At 50.2% G+C, this 16,667-nt stretch overlaps 7 protein-coding genes across 7 annotated transcripts; 3 read left to right on the forward strand and 4 right to left on the reverse strand.

The window, feature by feature from the left end:
- Positions 1-661: 661 nt before the first annotated feature.
- T069G_05356 (short chain dehydrogenase domain-containing protein) lies at positions 662-1,811 on the reverse strand (the record flags this gene model as incomplete). Its single annotated transcript, XM_056172566.1, has 4 exons — positions 662-976; positions 1,073-1,399; positions 1,461-1,651; positions 1,718-1,811. 4 exons carry the CDS (start codon positions 1,809-1,811, stop codon positions 662-664), a joined length of 927 nt encoding a protein of 308 aa, XP_056029424.1.
- Positions 1,812-2,588: 777 nt separating this feature from the next.
- Positions 2,589-3,674, forward strand: T069G_05357 (DSBA-like thioredoxin domain-containing protein; the record flags this gene model as incomplete). Its single annotated transcript, XM_056172567.1, has 5 exons — positions 2,589-2,622; positions 2,758-2,836; positions 2,933-2,973; positions 3,035-3,515; positions 3,602-3,674. 5 exons carry the CDS (start codon positions 2,589-2,591, stop codon positions 3,672-3,674), a joined length of 708 nt encoding a protein of 235 aa, XP_056029425.1.
- A 265-nt stretch (positions 3,675-3,939) lies between these two features.
- Positions 3,940-4,700, forward strand: T069G_05358 (dihydrofolate reductase domain-containing protein; the record flags this gene model as incomplete). Its single annotated transcript, XM_056172568.1, has 2 exons — positions 3,940-4,086; positions 4,239-4,700. 2 exons carry the CDS (start codon positions 3,940-3,942, stop codon positions 4,698-4,700), a joined length of 609 nt encoding a protein of 202 aa, XP_056029426.1.
- Positions 4,701-5,009: 309 nt separating this feature from the next.
- On the reverse strand, positions 5,010-5,985 carry T069G_05359 (ubiquinol-cytochrome C chaperone domain-containing protein; the record flags this gene model as incomplete). Its single annotated transcript, XM_056172569.1, has 2 exons — positions 5,010-5,563; positions 5,616-5,985. The coding sequence occupies 2 exons, from the start codon at positions 5,983-5,985 to the stop codon at positions 5,010-5,012; spliced, it is 924 nt and encodes a 307-aa protein (XP_056029427.1).
- A 441-nt stretch (positions 5,986-6,426) lies between these two features.
- T069G_05360 (uncharacterized protein) lies at positions 6,427-7,870 on the reverse strand (the record flags this gene model as incomplete). Its single annotated transcript, XM_056172570.1, has 3 exons — positions 6,427-6,588; positions 6,670-7,392; positions 7,460-7,870. The coding sequence occupies 3 exons, from the start codon at positions 7,868-7,870 to the stop codon at positions 6,427-6,429; spliced, it is 1,296 nt and encodes a 431-aa protein (XP_056029428.1).
- A 723-nt stretch (positions 7,871-8,593) lies between these two features.
- On the forward strand, positions 8,594-11,502 carry T069G_05361 (OPT oligopeptide transporter protein domain-containing protein; the record flags this gene model as incomplete). The annotated part of the gene is made up of 10 exons (XM_056172571.1): positions 8,594-9,184; positions 9,281-9,347; positions 9,412-9,483; positions 9,556-9,751; positions 9,811-10,029; positions 10,084-10,279; positions 10,368-10,573; positions 10,657-10,683; positions 10,750-10,964; positions 11,015-11,502. The coding sequence occupies 10 exons, from the start codon at positions 8,594-8,596 to the stop codon at positions 11,500-11,502; spliced, it is 2,277 nt and encodes a 758-aa protein (XP_056029429.1).
- Positions 11,503-11,936: 434 nt separating this feature from the next.
- On the reverse strand, positions 11,937-15,447 carry T069G_05362 (fungal specific transcription factor domain-containing protein; the record flags this gene model as incomplete). The annotated part of the gene is made up of 6 exons (XM_056172572.1): positions 11,937-12,759; positions 12,813-13,476; positions 13,552-13,903; positions 13,974-14,182; positions 14,255-14,648; positions 15,367-15,447. 6 exons carry the CDS (start codon positions 15,445-15,447, stop codon positions 11,937-11,939), a joined length of 2,523 nt encoding a protein of 840 aa, XP_056029430.1.
- Positions 15,448-16,667: the final 1,220 nt, after the last annotated feature.

Genomic DNA, 16,667 nt, shown 5'->3' on the forward strand with positions numbered 1-16,667 from the left:
ATGGATACTGGATTTGGGTTGGCACAGCGCTTTTTTCTTTCTTCTTCTTTCCCCCCCTTGTCTAATCTTTCTTTTTTTTTTTTTTTTTTCTATTTTTGATCTTTCCCCTTTTGTGTACGAAGAAAAGAAAAAAGCAGACATATTCTGAGGAAGTCAAAAAGGACTGTTGGCTAAGGAGGGTGGCGCCGACAAAAAAGGAGTGGCCCCGTGTTTGCCTAAAGCTTTGGAGTTTACAGGAACCCGTGCTTCTTATATTTCCTTGTCTTTTTTCCTTTGCCCCTTTTTCTTTTTGAGATAAGTAATAGGAGATACCTTGAGGAAAACTAGATGTATAAGCTTATGGATACTACATACACTATGAACTAGGTATTTGGCCTCAAACTGTGATATCATGATTGTGTGAGCGTTTCTTTGAAGGCTGGGTGGGTGGGCGTGATACGCTAAGCATCACGTCGGACATAGTTATTTTGATACACGAGCAAGGCAAATATATGCTTCGTATATCTGTTTCGGTGATGTATTTGTCTCAATATCCTACAATGGCTGACTGACAATCTTTGCTCTAGCCAAAACCCAATTCCGTACGGCTCCATTATCCAAACAACTGAAGCTTGCTTTCCAACACATACTCTACGGCCCACCTCCCTTGGAAAAAATGCAATTACAATTTCGATTTAGTAGCGCTATCAACCCTCTGCCCCTCATCATCCTGCTCAGCGACAGTCAAGTCTGGCAAGCGGGCGGGCATGATGCGGCGCGGGCTGGAGCCGGGGACGACGCTGTACTTTGAGAAGTCGGTGACGCCCATGTGCTCGCGGAGGAAGTCCTCGTCGAGGACGAGCTCGCCGTTGACCTTTTCGGCGGGGGAGCGGAGGATGCCGAGGATGGCGTCGGAGAAGATGGTGGGCTTGCGGAGGTCCTTTTCCTCGCCGGGGTTTTTCTTTGTGAATTGCTCGGTGGCGGCGGATTCGATTGCCTGCGTTTGGTTAGTAAAATGTTGCCTTTATATATGGTATATGTCTGTGTATGTATATGTTTTGATGGAGGTTTTGTGTATATGTATGTTACTTACCACGGCGGGCCAGATGCTTGTAATGGCCATGTCCTTGAGGCCCTCGCGCTTAAAGTCCATGGCCAGGCCCTTTGTCAGGACGCTCATGCCGACTTTACCCATGGCGTAGGCGGTCTTGCCGCGGAAGAAGCGGCTGTAGATGGGCGGGCTGACGACGACGATGCGGCCGTGAGGGCGGAGGTGCGGGAGGGCGGCCTGGACGACGGCGTAGAGGCCCTCGGGGTTGACGCGCTGCATGAGCTGGAAGCGCTTGAGGGGCGAGTTTGCGACGGAAGCCCACCAGATGGCGCCCGAGTTGTAGACGAGGACGTCGAGGCGGCCGTATGTCTGAAGCGAGAAGTATTAGCATTTGGTGATGGATTAGTGGAGGGCTTTTGTCTTGTCTTACAGCAATAGTCTTTGCGACGAGGGCATTCACGCTCTCCTCGGACCGCACATCGACCTGGATGGGCGTGGCATCGCCGCCGGCAGAGGTGATTTCGCGGGCGACGGTGGTGATGGTTGAGTCGTTGGACTTTGGATTGGGGGCTTTATCGGTGAGCTTGGAAGGGTCTGTGATGGACTTGGCAGCCACAACGACTGGATGTTGTTAGTTTGATTTGATTGATATGGAATGCTGGACGCTGGATTTAATAAGATACTCACTTGCGTAGCCGTTGGCAGCTAGATCGACGGCGACTTGGCGGCCGATTCCGCGGGAAGCTCCCACGACGAGGGCTACGGGCTTTGAGCTGACCATTTTGGGTGGTATGTTGTTTTACGTTTAAGAAGAGTGAGAGGGAGAGATAGTAAGATGTGTGTAGTAAGATGGAGGCTACAATGAGAGACGCGACGATGGTTCAAAGAGATTGATATAAATGCTCAACTGCTTTTCTTCCTCCTTTCAATTCACAAAGTGGAGAAGCAGACAGAGCTTATTATAAGGCTGATGAGATTCCAGTAGCCCTGAAGCATAACGAGTATGTCATCCCCTCCGAAACTTATAAATCGTTCAGTTAAGCTGGGCGTGAAGCTGCCGAGATTGTGGAGCACAGCATCTAAACCCGGGAGCTCTTTTCGGATTACTCAACATCCGCCGCTATGGGTCAGGGGCGCTGATGCCTCGGTTCCGTGCCCAGGTGCTGATTATAGCGTCCTCAGCGCTGTTGCCCCGCAAACTTACAGCGCGGCTGTGTGGTAAAGCTGCAGTGGATTAGCAGTTTGGAGTAAGCCGGGGTAAAGTCATGGCTGGATTACACTAAGTGTCCATATGGGAATCGAGGAATGGGGGGGAAAGCCTCGCTATTGCTTTGCCGTACTATGGACTACAAGTACTGGGGCGGTCTTACATGTGCCTCTCGCTGCTCCTCTCTCAAATGCCCTCTGAATTCTGATTTTGTCATCATCGTCAATCACGCAATCTGCGCCTAGCTGCGGGAATCAATTCTCCTTAGTCTTGATCTCAGCAAAAAAGCGGAAATCTGGGGGAGAAGCTGCTTGTTTTGGAGCAGACAAGGGGAACAAGCGCAAACCAACCATGGGCGGCAAGATTGAGTGCTTCTTGGATCTCGGTGAGTCTTGCACGGTGCCTTTCCGGGGTTTCTGGCCTCGGTGTGTCCCGGATGGGGCGATGCTGTCATTTATCTTTTCTTTTCTTTTTTGATATTGTGTCTTTTTATGACTGACCAATGTATTCCCGCGATTAGCATCCTATTTCAGCTATATCGCGTTCATAGACTTGGCGCAGAATCGAGATAAGCTGGCGGCCAATGGAGTCGAAATAGAGTATGTCATCCTACATGCTCCTTGTCATGGACACGGCGCATGATTGTGTACAAGAAATCGTTATATTGGATCAAATACTCATCTTGTGTTCGCTAGGATACATCCTGTGCTGCTGGGTGGCATCAACCACCTCTCAGGTATTCCTTAACTCGGATATCATTCAACAACATCACACCATGGTACTGACTGGCCATACAGGGAACCGTCCTCCGTGGACAAACGAGATCAAGGCAGCCTACCTAAAATATGACTCTCGCCGTGCCGCTGAGCGCGTCGGCCTTTTCGGTATCCAGGGTCCTCCGGACCTCATGGCTGTCTCCCATACCGTCTCGCCACTGCGTGCACTTCACTACATCAAGGCCAACTACCCAAAGGAAACATTCCTTGCCACCTTTGAGTCCTTATTTAAGGCCTTCTGGACGCCTCCCCACGTCAATCTCATCCCGGAGGAGAACCTGCGCGCTGTGCTCCAGGGGGCGACAGAGAATCCTGGCAAGGGCAATGGCAAGAAGCTCTTCACTGAGGAGGAGGTGGAAAAGATTTTGAAGGCCCGTGGTGGGATGAAAGACGTTCTCATGGCTACTACCCAGAGGGCTGTTGATCAGGGGGCCTTTGGCGCGCCTTGGATTTGGGTGACGAATGCAAAGGGCGAGCAGGAGCCCTTTTTTGGTAGCGACCGGTGAGTGTTTATCAAAAATGTTTCCCTTTGCTTAAGAAGGGATGAGTGGCATCTAAAAGGGGGTTTATTATACTGACTGCATTCAGATTTCATCATATTTACAAGTTTTTGGACATTCCATTTCAAGATATTGCGGTGTTGACGCCGTCAAAGTTGTAGCGAAGAAATGGTACTGGGCGACCGGAAGCGTAATAACTATGTTATATGATAATTAGATTGATGTTCATGTATAATCTGAGGCCTAATTTTTGAGATGTCATCCTCATTAGCCAGCTGTTTGTTGTCTCTGTTCTGGCATATCCACCCATGGCCTAACCTAAGTACAGCATGCAGGCAACTTTCACTGCGCTAAATTGGCAACTAAACAACTTACACCATTTTTCACCACTTACTCATCCTCATATCAAACAACAACACAGCTGCAATGGCATCGCCAGAACTCACCCTCATTGTGGCCGCCACCCGCAGCATGGGCATAGGCTTCCAGGGCACGATGCCCTGGAAAGGCCTGAAAAGAGAAATGCAGTATTTTGCTCGCGTGACGACTCGAGTTCCGGCTTCTTCATCACAGGTATGATGAAAAAACTTGTTCCATCTCATATGAGGTTCATCTCAACAAACAACGTTGCTTTGACTGAAATTTAAATCTATTCTTTCCATAATTCAAATACAAATAATCACGTACATATGAGCAACTTACTAACTAGACTCCAGACTTCCCAGAACGCAGTCATCATGGGCCGCAAAACCTGGGACTCTATCCCCCCCAAATTCCGCCCTCTCAAGAACCGCCTCAACATCGTCATCACCCGCTCAGCGCCGGCCAACCCGCCCTCTCCCCCCGCAGGAGGCTCTGAGATCCGAGTGCCGTCCGTGGAGGCGGCGCTGCGGTACGCGCAAGAGGCGAATTCGAGCGGCGGGCGCATCTTCGTCATGGGCGGCGCGCAGATCTACGAGGCGGCGCTGAGGCATCCGGCTGCGAAGCGCGTGCTGCTGACGAGCATTGATGCTGAGTTTGAGTGCGATACGTTTTTCCCGCTGAACTTGACGGGGGAGGGGGTTGATGGGTGGAAGAAGAGGTCAAGAGAGGAGTTGCAGGAGTGGACGGGTGAAGAGGTTGAGGAGGGTGGACAGGAGGAGGCGGGCGTCAAGTATGAATTTCAGATGTGGGAGAGGAGTGAGTGAGCGAGCATGAAGATGAGCGTGAGATTGGTTGTTTTTTCATCTATACATCAACAAAGTTCTATATACCAGGAGGTGGCGTGTCGGCCCTCCGCTTTATGCCAACACACTCGTACACTGCATTATTATATGCACCATCAAAGAAGAGGGACTCATCGTCTTAAGCCTCCGTCGTCTTCTTTTCGTTTTTTCTTGCCCACGCCACCGTTTTCGCCCTTGACACTATACATATATTTTACAGGTCCCATAGTCGCCAGTTTTCTTTTGGTCGTCATCATCATTGTCGCTTTGATCTCCTCCCGTCTTATTGATTCAAGCAGCCTTGGCCACCTCGGGTGTAGGCTTTACTTCTTGGCTCTCCTGCACGGCATCCTTGCCAGTCTCCTTCTTGAACGGCTCCTCCAGCCTCGTCCAAAACACATCAACCGGCCTGGCTAGCACTTCCAGCGCCCTATTGGGCATGGCCATGTCCGAAGCGCTCTCCAGCGACACAAGGCCCGATCTCATCCATCCAACAATGGCCACCAGCGCTCGGGGGTCGACCTCGGGGTCGCCCTTGAACAGATTCCTCCACACGGCGCTCGCCAACACGGCGTCGCCCTTGATGAGACCCTCATCGTATGCAAGCAGGAGACCTCGCCACTGGACAAATATGTCCTTGAGGTAGCGCTGTCGGAGGGCGCTGGATGTGATGTTGTGGTCAATGTGCATCTTCTTCTCGCACTCGAAGAAGAAGTGGTCGATGAGCTGCTGCTGCCAGTTTCGGTATGCGTCTCGCTCGAGGCATCGTATGCGGGCGTTGATGAGGTAGAGGTGCAACATGGTGACGTGCGACCAAGTGCTAAAGGTGGGCGGCAGTTTGAAAGCTGCAGTCCGTTAGCAATTGTGATGTTTTATTTTGGACTGAAGTCGACATACTGTTGTGCCAGATGTTCCCCTCCTCTAGAGCCTGGCCAATTTCCTCGCCATCATCCAATCTCTCTACCTGATCATTCTTGCGCTGCTCCTCAGTGATGCGATAATCAGCTGTTTTGGCACATGCCTTGAACAGTCTCTCCGAAGCGCCCAACACTCGGTACGACTCCCCAATCGAGCTTCCAAGACCTCCCAACAGCTTCCTAGAGTTAGAGCTGCTGAAGCTCCGGGACAGCGGCGACGATCGGACGGGCGCATTGGCATGAAGCAGCGGCAAAAAAACCGATTTGGCGGCCGAAGACCGGGATACTGATGTGCGAGATGCGATCCGGAGCAGGGACCGGGCCTGTGATCTGCAGCTTTCGCAGGCCATTGTGAATAAAGAAAAAGAAGATAAAAAAGATTAAAGATTGAGAAAAAGATTATGAATTATGGTGAGCGCTTTGGGAGGGATCGAATGGCCATGAGGGAGAGGGACGTTGGGCGGGCGAGCTATATTGGATGGATTTTTTTTTCTGAACATGGCCCGGCAGGCTTTCCATGACGCGGTGGATTTCCCTTGTGCGAAGAAATTAGCTAGACGATCGGATGGTTGGTGGCGGCTGAAGTTCGGCTGGCGGTTTGTATGCGTTTTCGATGGAGGGGCAGATTCCGCAGAGTCCAATAGTAGAGGAGGGGTTGAGAATCAATGATTTGATGTTTGATATAAGATGATTCTTCATTTTTTTTTAGTTGAGAATATCGGAGAATGTCATGTTATTTAGTTCTACATTGATGTTTATATATAATGTACAAGTATCTTATTCTTACAAGCTTACTCAAACTTGGTAAACACAAGCGTGCTGTTGGTTCCCCCAAATCCAAAGCTATTGCTCATTGCAACCTTGACTTCCTTCTCCTGGGATGTGCAGGGGACAAGGTTGAAGTTGACGTCTACATTCGGCCGCTCCAGATTCAAAGTAGCCGGCACAACTCCCTGTTTAGTTGGTTGTTAGTATCTGACACAGTAGAGCTCCTTGCATGTACGAGTGGAATGAAGATGGGGACTTGGACTCACCTCATGAATTGCCAGGATGCAGAAGAGGGCTTCGATTGCTCCAGCTGCACCTAGCAAATGCCCTATTGCGCCCTTGGTACTGCTTACGGTGACTTCAGATTCGGATGAAACGCCTTCGTCACCCATCATGATCCGTTTAATAGCGGCAGCTTCGGCCGAGTCTCCCACCTGCGTGCTCGTAGCGTGTGCATTCACGTAGTCGACTTGAGATGGCTTGACGCCCGCGCTCTTCAAGGCCTTTTTCATCGCCAGATATGCTCCATGTCCATCTTCTCGGGGCGCCGTCATGTGGTATGCATCACCACTGCAGCCGTACCCGCTCACTTCGGCATAAATCTTGGCTCCCCTGGCCTTTGCATACTCAAGCTCCTCGAGGACGCACACTGCTGCTCCCTCAGCAAGGACAAAGCCATTCCGATCGGCATCAAAAGGGCGGCATGCCGCCTGCGGCCTATCGTTGTACGCTGTGGCCAGGGATCTTGCCCTGCCGAAGCCGGCAAAAGTGAGAGGGTGGATGCAGGACTCTGATCCTCCAGCAACCATGACATCGGCATCTCCCAGTGCGATGAACCGAGCTGCATCCCCAATAGAATGCGCGCCGGTAGTGCAAGCCGTCGTTGCGGCATGGTTTGGGCCTTGGAATCCGTGCCTCATGGCAATGTGCCCCGCCGCCATGTTGATGAGGAGTTTGGGCACAAAAAGCGGCGATACTTTCTTATATCCCTGTTGTAGACATTGCGTCAGTTAATAAGTACTATAGATAGGCATAGATTGCGTTTGGTGGGCTTACATCTCTACCGTGAGACAGACTCGTGTCATACATCTCTTCCAGGTTCCCAATACCGCTCCCAAGACACACTCCCGTAGCCTCTTGGTCCTCAACTCGTGATGCCTCCCACCCAGCATCCTTCAAAGCCATGTCGCTAGCTGCAATCGCATACTGCGTAAAAGCCGACATGCGTCGCTGCTCCGGGGCACTCAGCCAGTCATCGGCCTTCCACAAGCCGTCAGCCTTCCCGCCAGGCCCTTGAGGAACGACGCCGGCAACGGTACATGTCAGCTCTCGCCATCGTTGTCGAGGTTCTCGATCCGCAACGCTGACGATGCCAGACTCGCCAGCAATGAGACGAGCCCATGTCCGTTGGATGCCGAGCCCGAGAGGCGTGATGGCGCCGAGGCCAGTCACGACAACTCGCCGCATGTTTTTTATGATTCCATATCAGGATCTAGACGGAATTGGGGGTTGTGAGCAGTTGTTTGAAAATGATTTTACTTTGGCGGCGTTTTGCTAGATCTGATGAGAAATGCTTAAATTCGAGATGAGTGAGATGACTTATCCAGAGCACATGTAAATGTTTGTGGAAATAGCCCGACCCGGTTTAGCAGCGTATTGTCAGTTAGTGCGGGTCCAAATACACTAAACCTCTTTTTGCAGTTACGCAGCTGCTCACCGTCTAAGGCGCTCTTGCTACTTGTCTCCTCTGTCTCAGTCTCAGACATTCATCCTTCTCAACACAAGGAAATAATCATCTCAATTGCTTCAATAGAAAGCCCATCTACTGGAAATATCATGTGGAAATTATTTATTCAGCAATAGCCTCAACGAGCTTACCGAAATACCCGGGAGCCTGCTGGACATAGCTTCAGGCGCTTGTTCTATTGTCGCGTGGCCACTTATCGGAGTGAGCTTAGCCTTGATAACGCCTCAGAACCAACACGACAATATTCATTCCACTTCATTCAAGATGGATGCTCCGAATTGAAATCAGAGGGAAGAGAGAGAAAGAGAGAGAATTTATGCTATACAGGCTTATTTTCTTACCGCGTCGCTCTCCTCAGCTGACCTAACCCACTAATGATCTCCCCCTCTCAGGCGCTCCTTGAGATACATATACTTCAACCAGCGCCTTGAATAGAGGCGACCATGGATAACATGGCTGAGACGAGTGGACGTGAGAGCGAATCCGGGCTTCATCCTCGGCATTCTCTTTCAGGTCCAACTACCGGACTCATGGAGAACCTACGGGAAAACATCTCCAAGTGGCCTGATTCAGGCGCCCGGAATGATGCTGACGACGATGATCAAGGCTCCGAGTATGAGCTCCTCATGGACCCAAACTTGCCAGAGGATCATGAGTCCCGTCGCCATGCACATCATGAAGACGGCTTATCCGATGACGGGTCTAAGAAAGCTGAGGATGAGGACGACGAGGAGAATTCCCCATATCCAGAGGTTCGCGCCGCTGTCCACAATTACGACGAAGATGTGCCATGCAATACAGTCCGTGCGTGGACAATTGGACTGTCTCTTGTCATTCTCGGAGCATCAATGAACACCATCTTTTCGCTGCGCCGGCCGGCGATTTCCATCGGGGCTCTAGTCGCTCAGATCATTGCCTGGCCCATCGGTCATGGATGGGCAAGATTTGTCCCGGAACGAGAGTTCAACATATTTGGCCTCAAGTGGCAGCTGAACCCGGGCCCATTTAACATGAAGGAGCATGCAATCATCGGAGTAATGGCGTCTGTATCGTTTTCTGTTGCCTATTCAACAGATATTATCCTGGCGCAGCTGGTTTTCTATAAGCAGAATTTCGGATTGCTCTTCCAGATCTTGCTCACCGTTTCCACGCAGTCGTTGGGATACGGAATTGCTGGCGTTATGCGCAAATACCTAGGTTTGATACCTACACTTTCCTTGATGCGAATCCTCTTACATGGCAGCTAACTGTTTGATCGTAGTGTATCCTGCGTCGATGATATGGCCTGGAAACCTAGCTTCCGTGGCCATGATGAATGCCATGTATGACGAGGGTGATGACATTGACCCAACAGTCCTCGGCGGCAGACTACCTAGGTATACATGGTTTGGCCTCATTACTGCAGCATCCTTTGCATACTACTTCATCCCCGGCTTTTTTGCCCAGTTCTTGAGCGTCTTTGCTTTTGCAACCTGGATGGCGCCGCAAAACCCAGTCATCAATCAGCTATTCGGTGGAAACACTGGCTTGTCCATTATACCCATTACCTTTGACTGGAGCCAGGTGACAGGCTACATTGGATCTCCTCTTGTTACGCCTTGGTGAGTGACACCAGCCCATCCAACTGGCTGCATTGCTGTTGATAGTAACAGCAACATAGGCACGCGATTGCCAATACCTTGATCAGCGTTGTCATATTCTATTCAGGTCTGACGATTCTACTCCACTACTCTGGGACATGGTATGCCCAGTTCCTACCCATCAACGATGCCAGCATCTACGACAACACGGGAGCAAGGTACAACATTAGTCGGGTTGTGAATCCAGACATGACTCTGAATGAGGAAGCCTACCATAAATATTCACCCTTGTTCATCAGGTCAGTTCCAGTCTGCTCCAGAGTAGTCTCACCTCATAGCTCATGGCTCAATAGCACCACATTTGCCATCTCATATGGCCTGTCTTTCGCCGCCATCTCCTCACTCGTCGTATATACGTATCTGCACCACGGCAAGTACATTTGGAAGCAGTACATGAACAGCACCACGGAAAAGCCGGACATTCACATGAAACTGATGAGAAAGTACAAAGAGGCACCAACCTGGTGGTACCTCTCTCTCTTCTGCATTGTCAGTTGCTCCCACCCTCTCCCAATTTCCCAGCAGCACAGGCAACCATCATCTTCGGCACCCGCTGACATCATCGTACGTGATGTAGATGCTGGCATTGGGCTTCTATACAGTGCTCGCGTACCCAACCAATTTAACTTGGTGGGCCTTTTTACTGGCCGTCATGATTTCGTTCGGCTTCTCTTTGCCAATCGGTATCATCCAGGCCGTGACGAATAATCAGATTGGCTTGAATGTGCTCACGGAGTTTGTCTACGGCTACATCCAGCCGGGACGGCCTCTAGCGCTCATGCTGTATGTTTTATCCCGCGTTTTATGCAACCCTGACAAATACGAAAAGATACTTTGCCGTTAACCATGATTATGTACATGATTAGTTTCAAAACGTTTGGATACATCACGATGTAAGTGCATGCCATGCAACAATGAACGCCCTTCATAGGCAGTCTTCTTACCACGCCCCGAAACAGGTCCCAAGCACTGAATTTCGTGTCAGATCTTAAATTCGGCCATTACATGAAAATCCCTCCCAGGACCATGTTCATGGCCCAGGTCGTCGCCACGACTTATTCATGCGTCATCCAAGTCTTGGTCCTTAACTTGGCACTCAACAGCATCGAAAATGTATGCGACGATCAGCAAGAGGACCACTTCACATGCCCAGGTGGAAGAGTATTCTATTCTGGTAAGAATACCCCTCCTCGCCTGAAATTTACCATGCTCATAATTTCCTAGCCTCTGTTATCTGGGGCCTCATTGGCCCAGGCCGAATGTTCTCCCCGGGCCAAATCTACTCCGGCCTCTTCATCTTCTTCATCCTCGGCGCAATCACCCCAATCATCATCTACTTCGCCGTTAAGAAATACCCAAAATCCCCCGTGAGATACCTCATCGCGCCGCTCCTCTTCGGAGGGCCTGGCTCCATCCCGCCCGCCACCCCTCTCAATTACTTCTCCTGGGGCATCGTGGGCTTCGTCTTCCAGTTCTGGATCAAGAAGCGCTACTTCCGGTGGTGGAGCCGCTTGAACTTTTTGACGTCGTCTGGCTTGGATTTGGGTCTGGCGTTGGCGACACTCTTCATATTTTTCGCGTTTACTTTGAATGGGATTGATCCGCCAAAGTGGTGGGGGAATACTGTTGTTGACTCGACGATGGATTCCAAGGGTACGGCTATAAGAGCGCATGTTGCAGCGGGAGAGCATTTTGGCCCAAGTTCATGGTGAAGACGGACCAAAAAGTTGTTGGAGGGTTGATAGCTGGCTTTCCATAGAATTTTATAGTTTTGGGCAGTTTTCACGACAAATGTCTTTCCATCAAGAAAGAGACCAACATGGAGTGAACTGCTATATAGATTCGAATTTTCTTGAATATAGTCATGAAGATATAAACAAAGGGAAGAATAAATAAAACGAATGTGAAAAAAAAAAAAAAAAATATAAAATATAAAAAATTTATAAAAAAAAAAAAACCTTTCCCCTTACTCTTCTTCCCTATATCCTCAAGTAGGATAATCCTTCGCCGTCATGATGATGTTGAGATAAAATAAAGGTTTTCAAACTATTTTTTTTTCTTTGCCGACCAACACCCTCTAGTAAAAATATTGTCTTCCCCTTCTTCAAACTTACTCTCAACGCCCGTTTCTAAGCCTCCAAGTAGCTCACTTCTCATCGACGTACAAATAATGTCCGCCAAAGTGAGCTCTCTCCGCCTCCCGACTCGCACTCGACGACACGCCAGGAGTAGAATAACCCCTAAAGCCGCCGCCGCTACTACCGTGGTGAGCCTGGAAAGCAGCTTGCTCCCCGTGAGACATCATCGCGGAGCCATAGTCGTGCGTGTAAACTTTGGTTTCCTCCGAATCCATGGGCGACTGATATTCAGCAGGGCTGATTTGATCGAACTCTTCAAACTCTTGTTCGATTCCCATGCGGTCTGGCTTCGCGAGCGTGAGATCTGCTCGCCGATACATTGAGCGAGGGGCGTTTGAGCGTCTCGGCACAGCCGGGCTGGTGGTAGTAGAAGAAGGCATTCCACGCTCTCCTCTCATCACGAGGGGACCCATGCTCTGAATATGAATGCTCGATTGCCGAGCATCCGTCTCGATGTGATGGTAGTATTCCATAGCATCGGACGAAGATCCACCACCGATAGGGGTAGAGGGTTGATGGTGATGGTGGTGATTGCGACGGGCAGTGAGGCTCTGTCTTCTCGTGTGCAAAACCTCCTCAGGATCACCGATGTGGCACTCTGGTAGGGCGGGCTCAGATTGCTCGTTTGGTACCGAGGACTTCAAGTGCTTCTCCACGTCTGCCAAGAATGACTTTAGAATGTAGAGCATTCTTTGAGCTTGAACGTCTACGACGGCGCAGTACTCCATGATGTTGATTGCGCTCCTCATGGAGTCTGGGTATTGCTCGTTTTCATATAGTCCAGCAAACTCATTACTCAAGATAATCAGCGCCGCCGCAAAAAGGTAATATCTGCAAACGTGATTAGCAAATCGTCTTGGGGGGATTCCGGCCAATACACTTACAAGATAAATGGGTTGCGTCGCGGCAAATACTTTGCCTCAAACGCCGCCTGAATGAGCGTCACTGAGTGAGTCGACGCCGCCACGCAAGCCTGAGAAAACTTCTCTGATCTCGTAAATGTTCGATGGAAGGGCTCCACATCATTTGAGATCGTCGGCCGCGTCTTCACCAAAAGATCAATAAAAAACGGCCTGCTTAGGAGAAGAATTGAGTGGTAATGAAGGAGCTGCACATGCAAGATGGGGATCCCCGTTTCCGCCGGCGCCTTGCCGTGGAGGAGATCGTGCGCTGCCAGGGACGGATCACCGTTAAAAGCCCATAACTGGCAGTCGTCGACAATCTCCTGAGCCAACTTGGTTGAAATCTTTCGTTCCGAGTAAACCTTCTTCAGCATTGTGCCGATAGACTTGGAAATCCGCACAGAGGCGTCAAGGTTAACAGTTCTAATAACTTCTTCTTGTTGGGCTGCTGCTGGCGAATGTAACGCATCACTTGAGCAGTCTTCCTCGCATATCGCAGCAGGACGCCCGAGAGCTGTAGCAAGAAATCTGTCTAGAACAAATAAACTTCTCCAGAGGTTCCGCCTTGCGGATTCATCGTCAAACTTCATCATTGTGTCCCGGATGCGATGCAAACCCAGGGAATACGCAGAGCGAACAGCCATCCCTAAGGCTCATGTTAGGATCGAAAAGGAGAAAGAAAAGGAAAAAAAAAATGAGGTTGGAGGAGAAATCTACTAACCGCAATATGCGTATGCTGCGTTGCGCTTCGATACAATCAACATGTAAAACGCCATCAGTGTCCAGGCCTGAATTGTCCATAAATCTGCATGTTCAGCCACATTCAGAGGATCACTAAGACACTTGGCAGCCCGAAACAGGGTTTCTGCCCGTCCTTCGGGCCCTTCTGGGAAACTCTTCATCATCAGCTCCTCAGGGCTGTTGGGGCCTGGTGTTGCAAGAACAAAACCAATTGCCAAAGTCAGATAAACCAAACAAAGTGTCGAAGAATTGACCTCCATTGGGGTTGAATAACATGCATCTAGATACTGATAAAAAGTTGCTCGATCAAACAGTTCTATGAGAGCATTGGTCTGTAGCGGGATTAGCCAATTGGCCGTAATGCGATGGGGAGTAAAGTAGGGATGTTTTGCCAGCACATACATTAACAAAATAAGATTGAGCCAAGAAATTCGATACATCTCTATTGGGCAGCATATACTGAATCATGGAACTCGAAGATGTTGCTGTAGCGGGCTCCAAGATGTGGTGTCGGCTGGGATCATCTGTAAACGCAGACGACCCAGTCGTGTTAAAAACAATCATACGGATTAACTGCAGATACGAAAGGGTGGACGAGTCCCCGATATAAACTGCAATTGATTGAGATCAGCCAACGGTCCAGTAATTTGACTAAGGAAATAAAAAAAAAAAAGTCTACTTACGGAGCCGTTTCATGGGGTCCTGCAGCATTCTAATTTGACCAATAACTTCGGCCTCTTCGTCCGATTCCGACGCTGTACTCTGGCGGACGCTTTCATCCCCCTCGCTGACGGAAGAAACCTCATAGACATTGCGAGAATATTTTTCCTTGCCCTGGCTTCTCCTTTTCGCCTGTCGCGCCGCCTTGGCTTGCTTGGATGCTCTCTTCGGGGGCGTCTCGAGCGTGGCTTCGCGGGCAGGAGTTGCGCCGACGGCATCGACAGAGTCAGAGGCGTTGCTTTGTCCTGTCGGAGAGGTCGTATGGACTGCCATGAGTTTGGCAGGGCCTCGACCGTCCGTGTAGTCGCATATCAAGTTTCTCTTGATACACGTGTTGCACGGGTGAAGGCCATTACACTTGGAAGCAAAAGTCAGCTCATGCAGCGTACATAACCGAGACGACGAGAGTAGCATGCGAGACTCTTAGCGAAGGCGTTTTCCATGCAGCTTGCTTTTTGTATGATACACCGCGGACGGCCTGGTTTCTCCAAAGGGGCAATGCGTCCGCTTGCCAACACACTTATGCCGGTCAAGCCATGTTAAAGCCGGGCGCTGGTTGAATGTAGAAGATCTGTCACATTGCACAGACATATACGAAATGTACATATGCTGTGCAATCAAAAAAACCACCGCTCACTCGCATATGGTTTCGCCTCGCTCGGAATAGTTCGCTGCAGCTGAAGTAAGAAAATACCACTTTTTTCCCGCACGAACTGCCCATATTCCGTACACCGAACGCATGTTGGGGGTGACATGCATATCGCGACATTCGATAGTCAGAAATTGGAGCGTGGGAATGTGTAATAGCGCAAATAAAGCCGCGAGGTCAAGGCCCCTTTTCCTTTATTTTTTTTTTTCCTGTCTTTCTTTCTTTTGAGGGGGAACGCGCGCGTGTGTGAGTGTGAGAGTATGCGTGTGCGAGAGACAGAGAGAGAGAGAAAGGTTGTGTGTGAGTGTGAGTGTGAGTGCGAAGTGTGTGTGCGTTGTCTTGGAGTGTACACAAAAAGAAAAGTAACAAGCCCCAAATCCTCTAGGGCCAACTGAATGAAATATGACTGATGACTCGTAGGCTCACCTTCTGCTTCCGGCGCTTGCAAGAATCACAGGCACGCGCAGTCCTTTGCCGCTTGTCGTCAGGAACTCTTGGCCGGGTCATGAGGGGCGAGAGGAGTGCTGTGCATCCGACAGATGCCCTCTTTGCGAAACCGGGTATCGTTCCTTTCTTGTAATAGCTACCAAAGGCGGAGGCACCAGCTACCGTAGAGCAATTCACAAAGCCTCCACGACAGCTCGTCTACCGTCATCGTGCACTTATAAGGCTTTGGTTTTTGCTAACCCCCGCGTCTCGTGAGCTCTTTGGCAAAAGAGTCGGCGAGAAGTAAGAAGTGCCCACGTGGCGGTAAGGCACAAACTTCCCCCAATGCTATGATGGGAGGTTATCGCCCCGTCACTCCCTATGCTCAAGGGTCTTCCCGGCGTAGATGTTAGCCCGCTAATGAAGGGCTCTTGGGAAGCGATGGCTGTAAGATTGGATCGGGAGTATGCAGATTGGAATGACAACTGAGCAGACGGACGAGACGGTCCCTATTCCATGGGTGAATGATGTTAACACGACACCCCCTGGTGCAGAGACAGCCCGACGACGGCTTCGAATTGAGTGGATAGCTGGATGTAATGTCAGACTGAAAGAGCCAAACCTTTTGAAAGAATGGTGACACCTGGGGAAATATCAACCTAGCAAAAGGGAACCGGTGTGCGATTTGCCTGACGTGTGGGTGGGACAGGAGCAAATACACACCCCCGAGCTGTTCGGACTCAAGCATATGCCGTTTGGTGGTCTGTGGCAAGTCCTCATTGGATTAATGACTCCGAGTGATTGGTAAAGATGTACTAGGGCGTAGCACCCGCCTGATCGTTTCAACACTGTTTGCTTGTTGTCCCAAAGGCCCTCTTGGCGTCGGGCTTTGAATTCATGCCTGCTGCCCATCGGTGACGTAGCGGAGATCTCTCTCATCTTGGAGGTTTAACGGCACCGAGTATCTAACACGAATGAGGACCGTTCAAGGCTTCTGCAAAAGACATGAACATGGAAACAGTGGCGTCAAGGATGAGCTCAGCTCCGTAGTCCCCGGTACTCTCTCTTGTCTGAGCCTCGCCGCAAATAGCACTGAGCTGGCCGGAAAGGCAGCTACCATCTCCGTCCGAGTTAGGAGCTTGAGGCCCAGTTGGGCTTGCACCGATCGCGCTTGAGGTGGAGACTTGGCTCCTTCACCATCTCAGACCGCTCTGCAGCTGTATGTATAGCATCAGTTTGATGTATCTCCATTCAGCATGGGCATGGGCCTATGAGACAGTGCGACTCTAGTACCGCGCATG

Source organism: Trichoderma breve, chromosome 3, assembly GCF_028502605.1.
Source record: "Trichoderma breve strain T069 chromosome 3, whole genome shotgun sequence".
In the NCBI taxonomy this organism is placed as follows: Eukaryota; Fungi; Ascomycota; class Sordariomycetes; order Hypocreales; family Hypocreaceae; genus Trichoderma; species Trichoderma breve.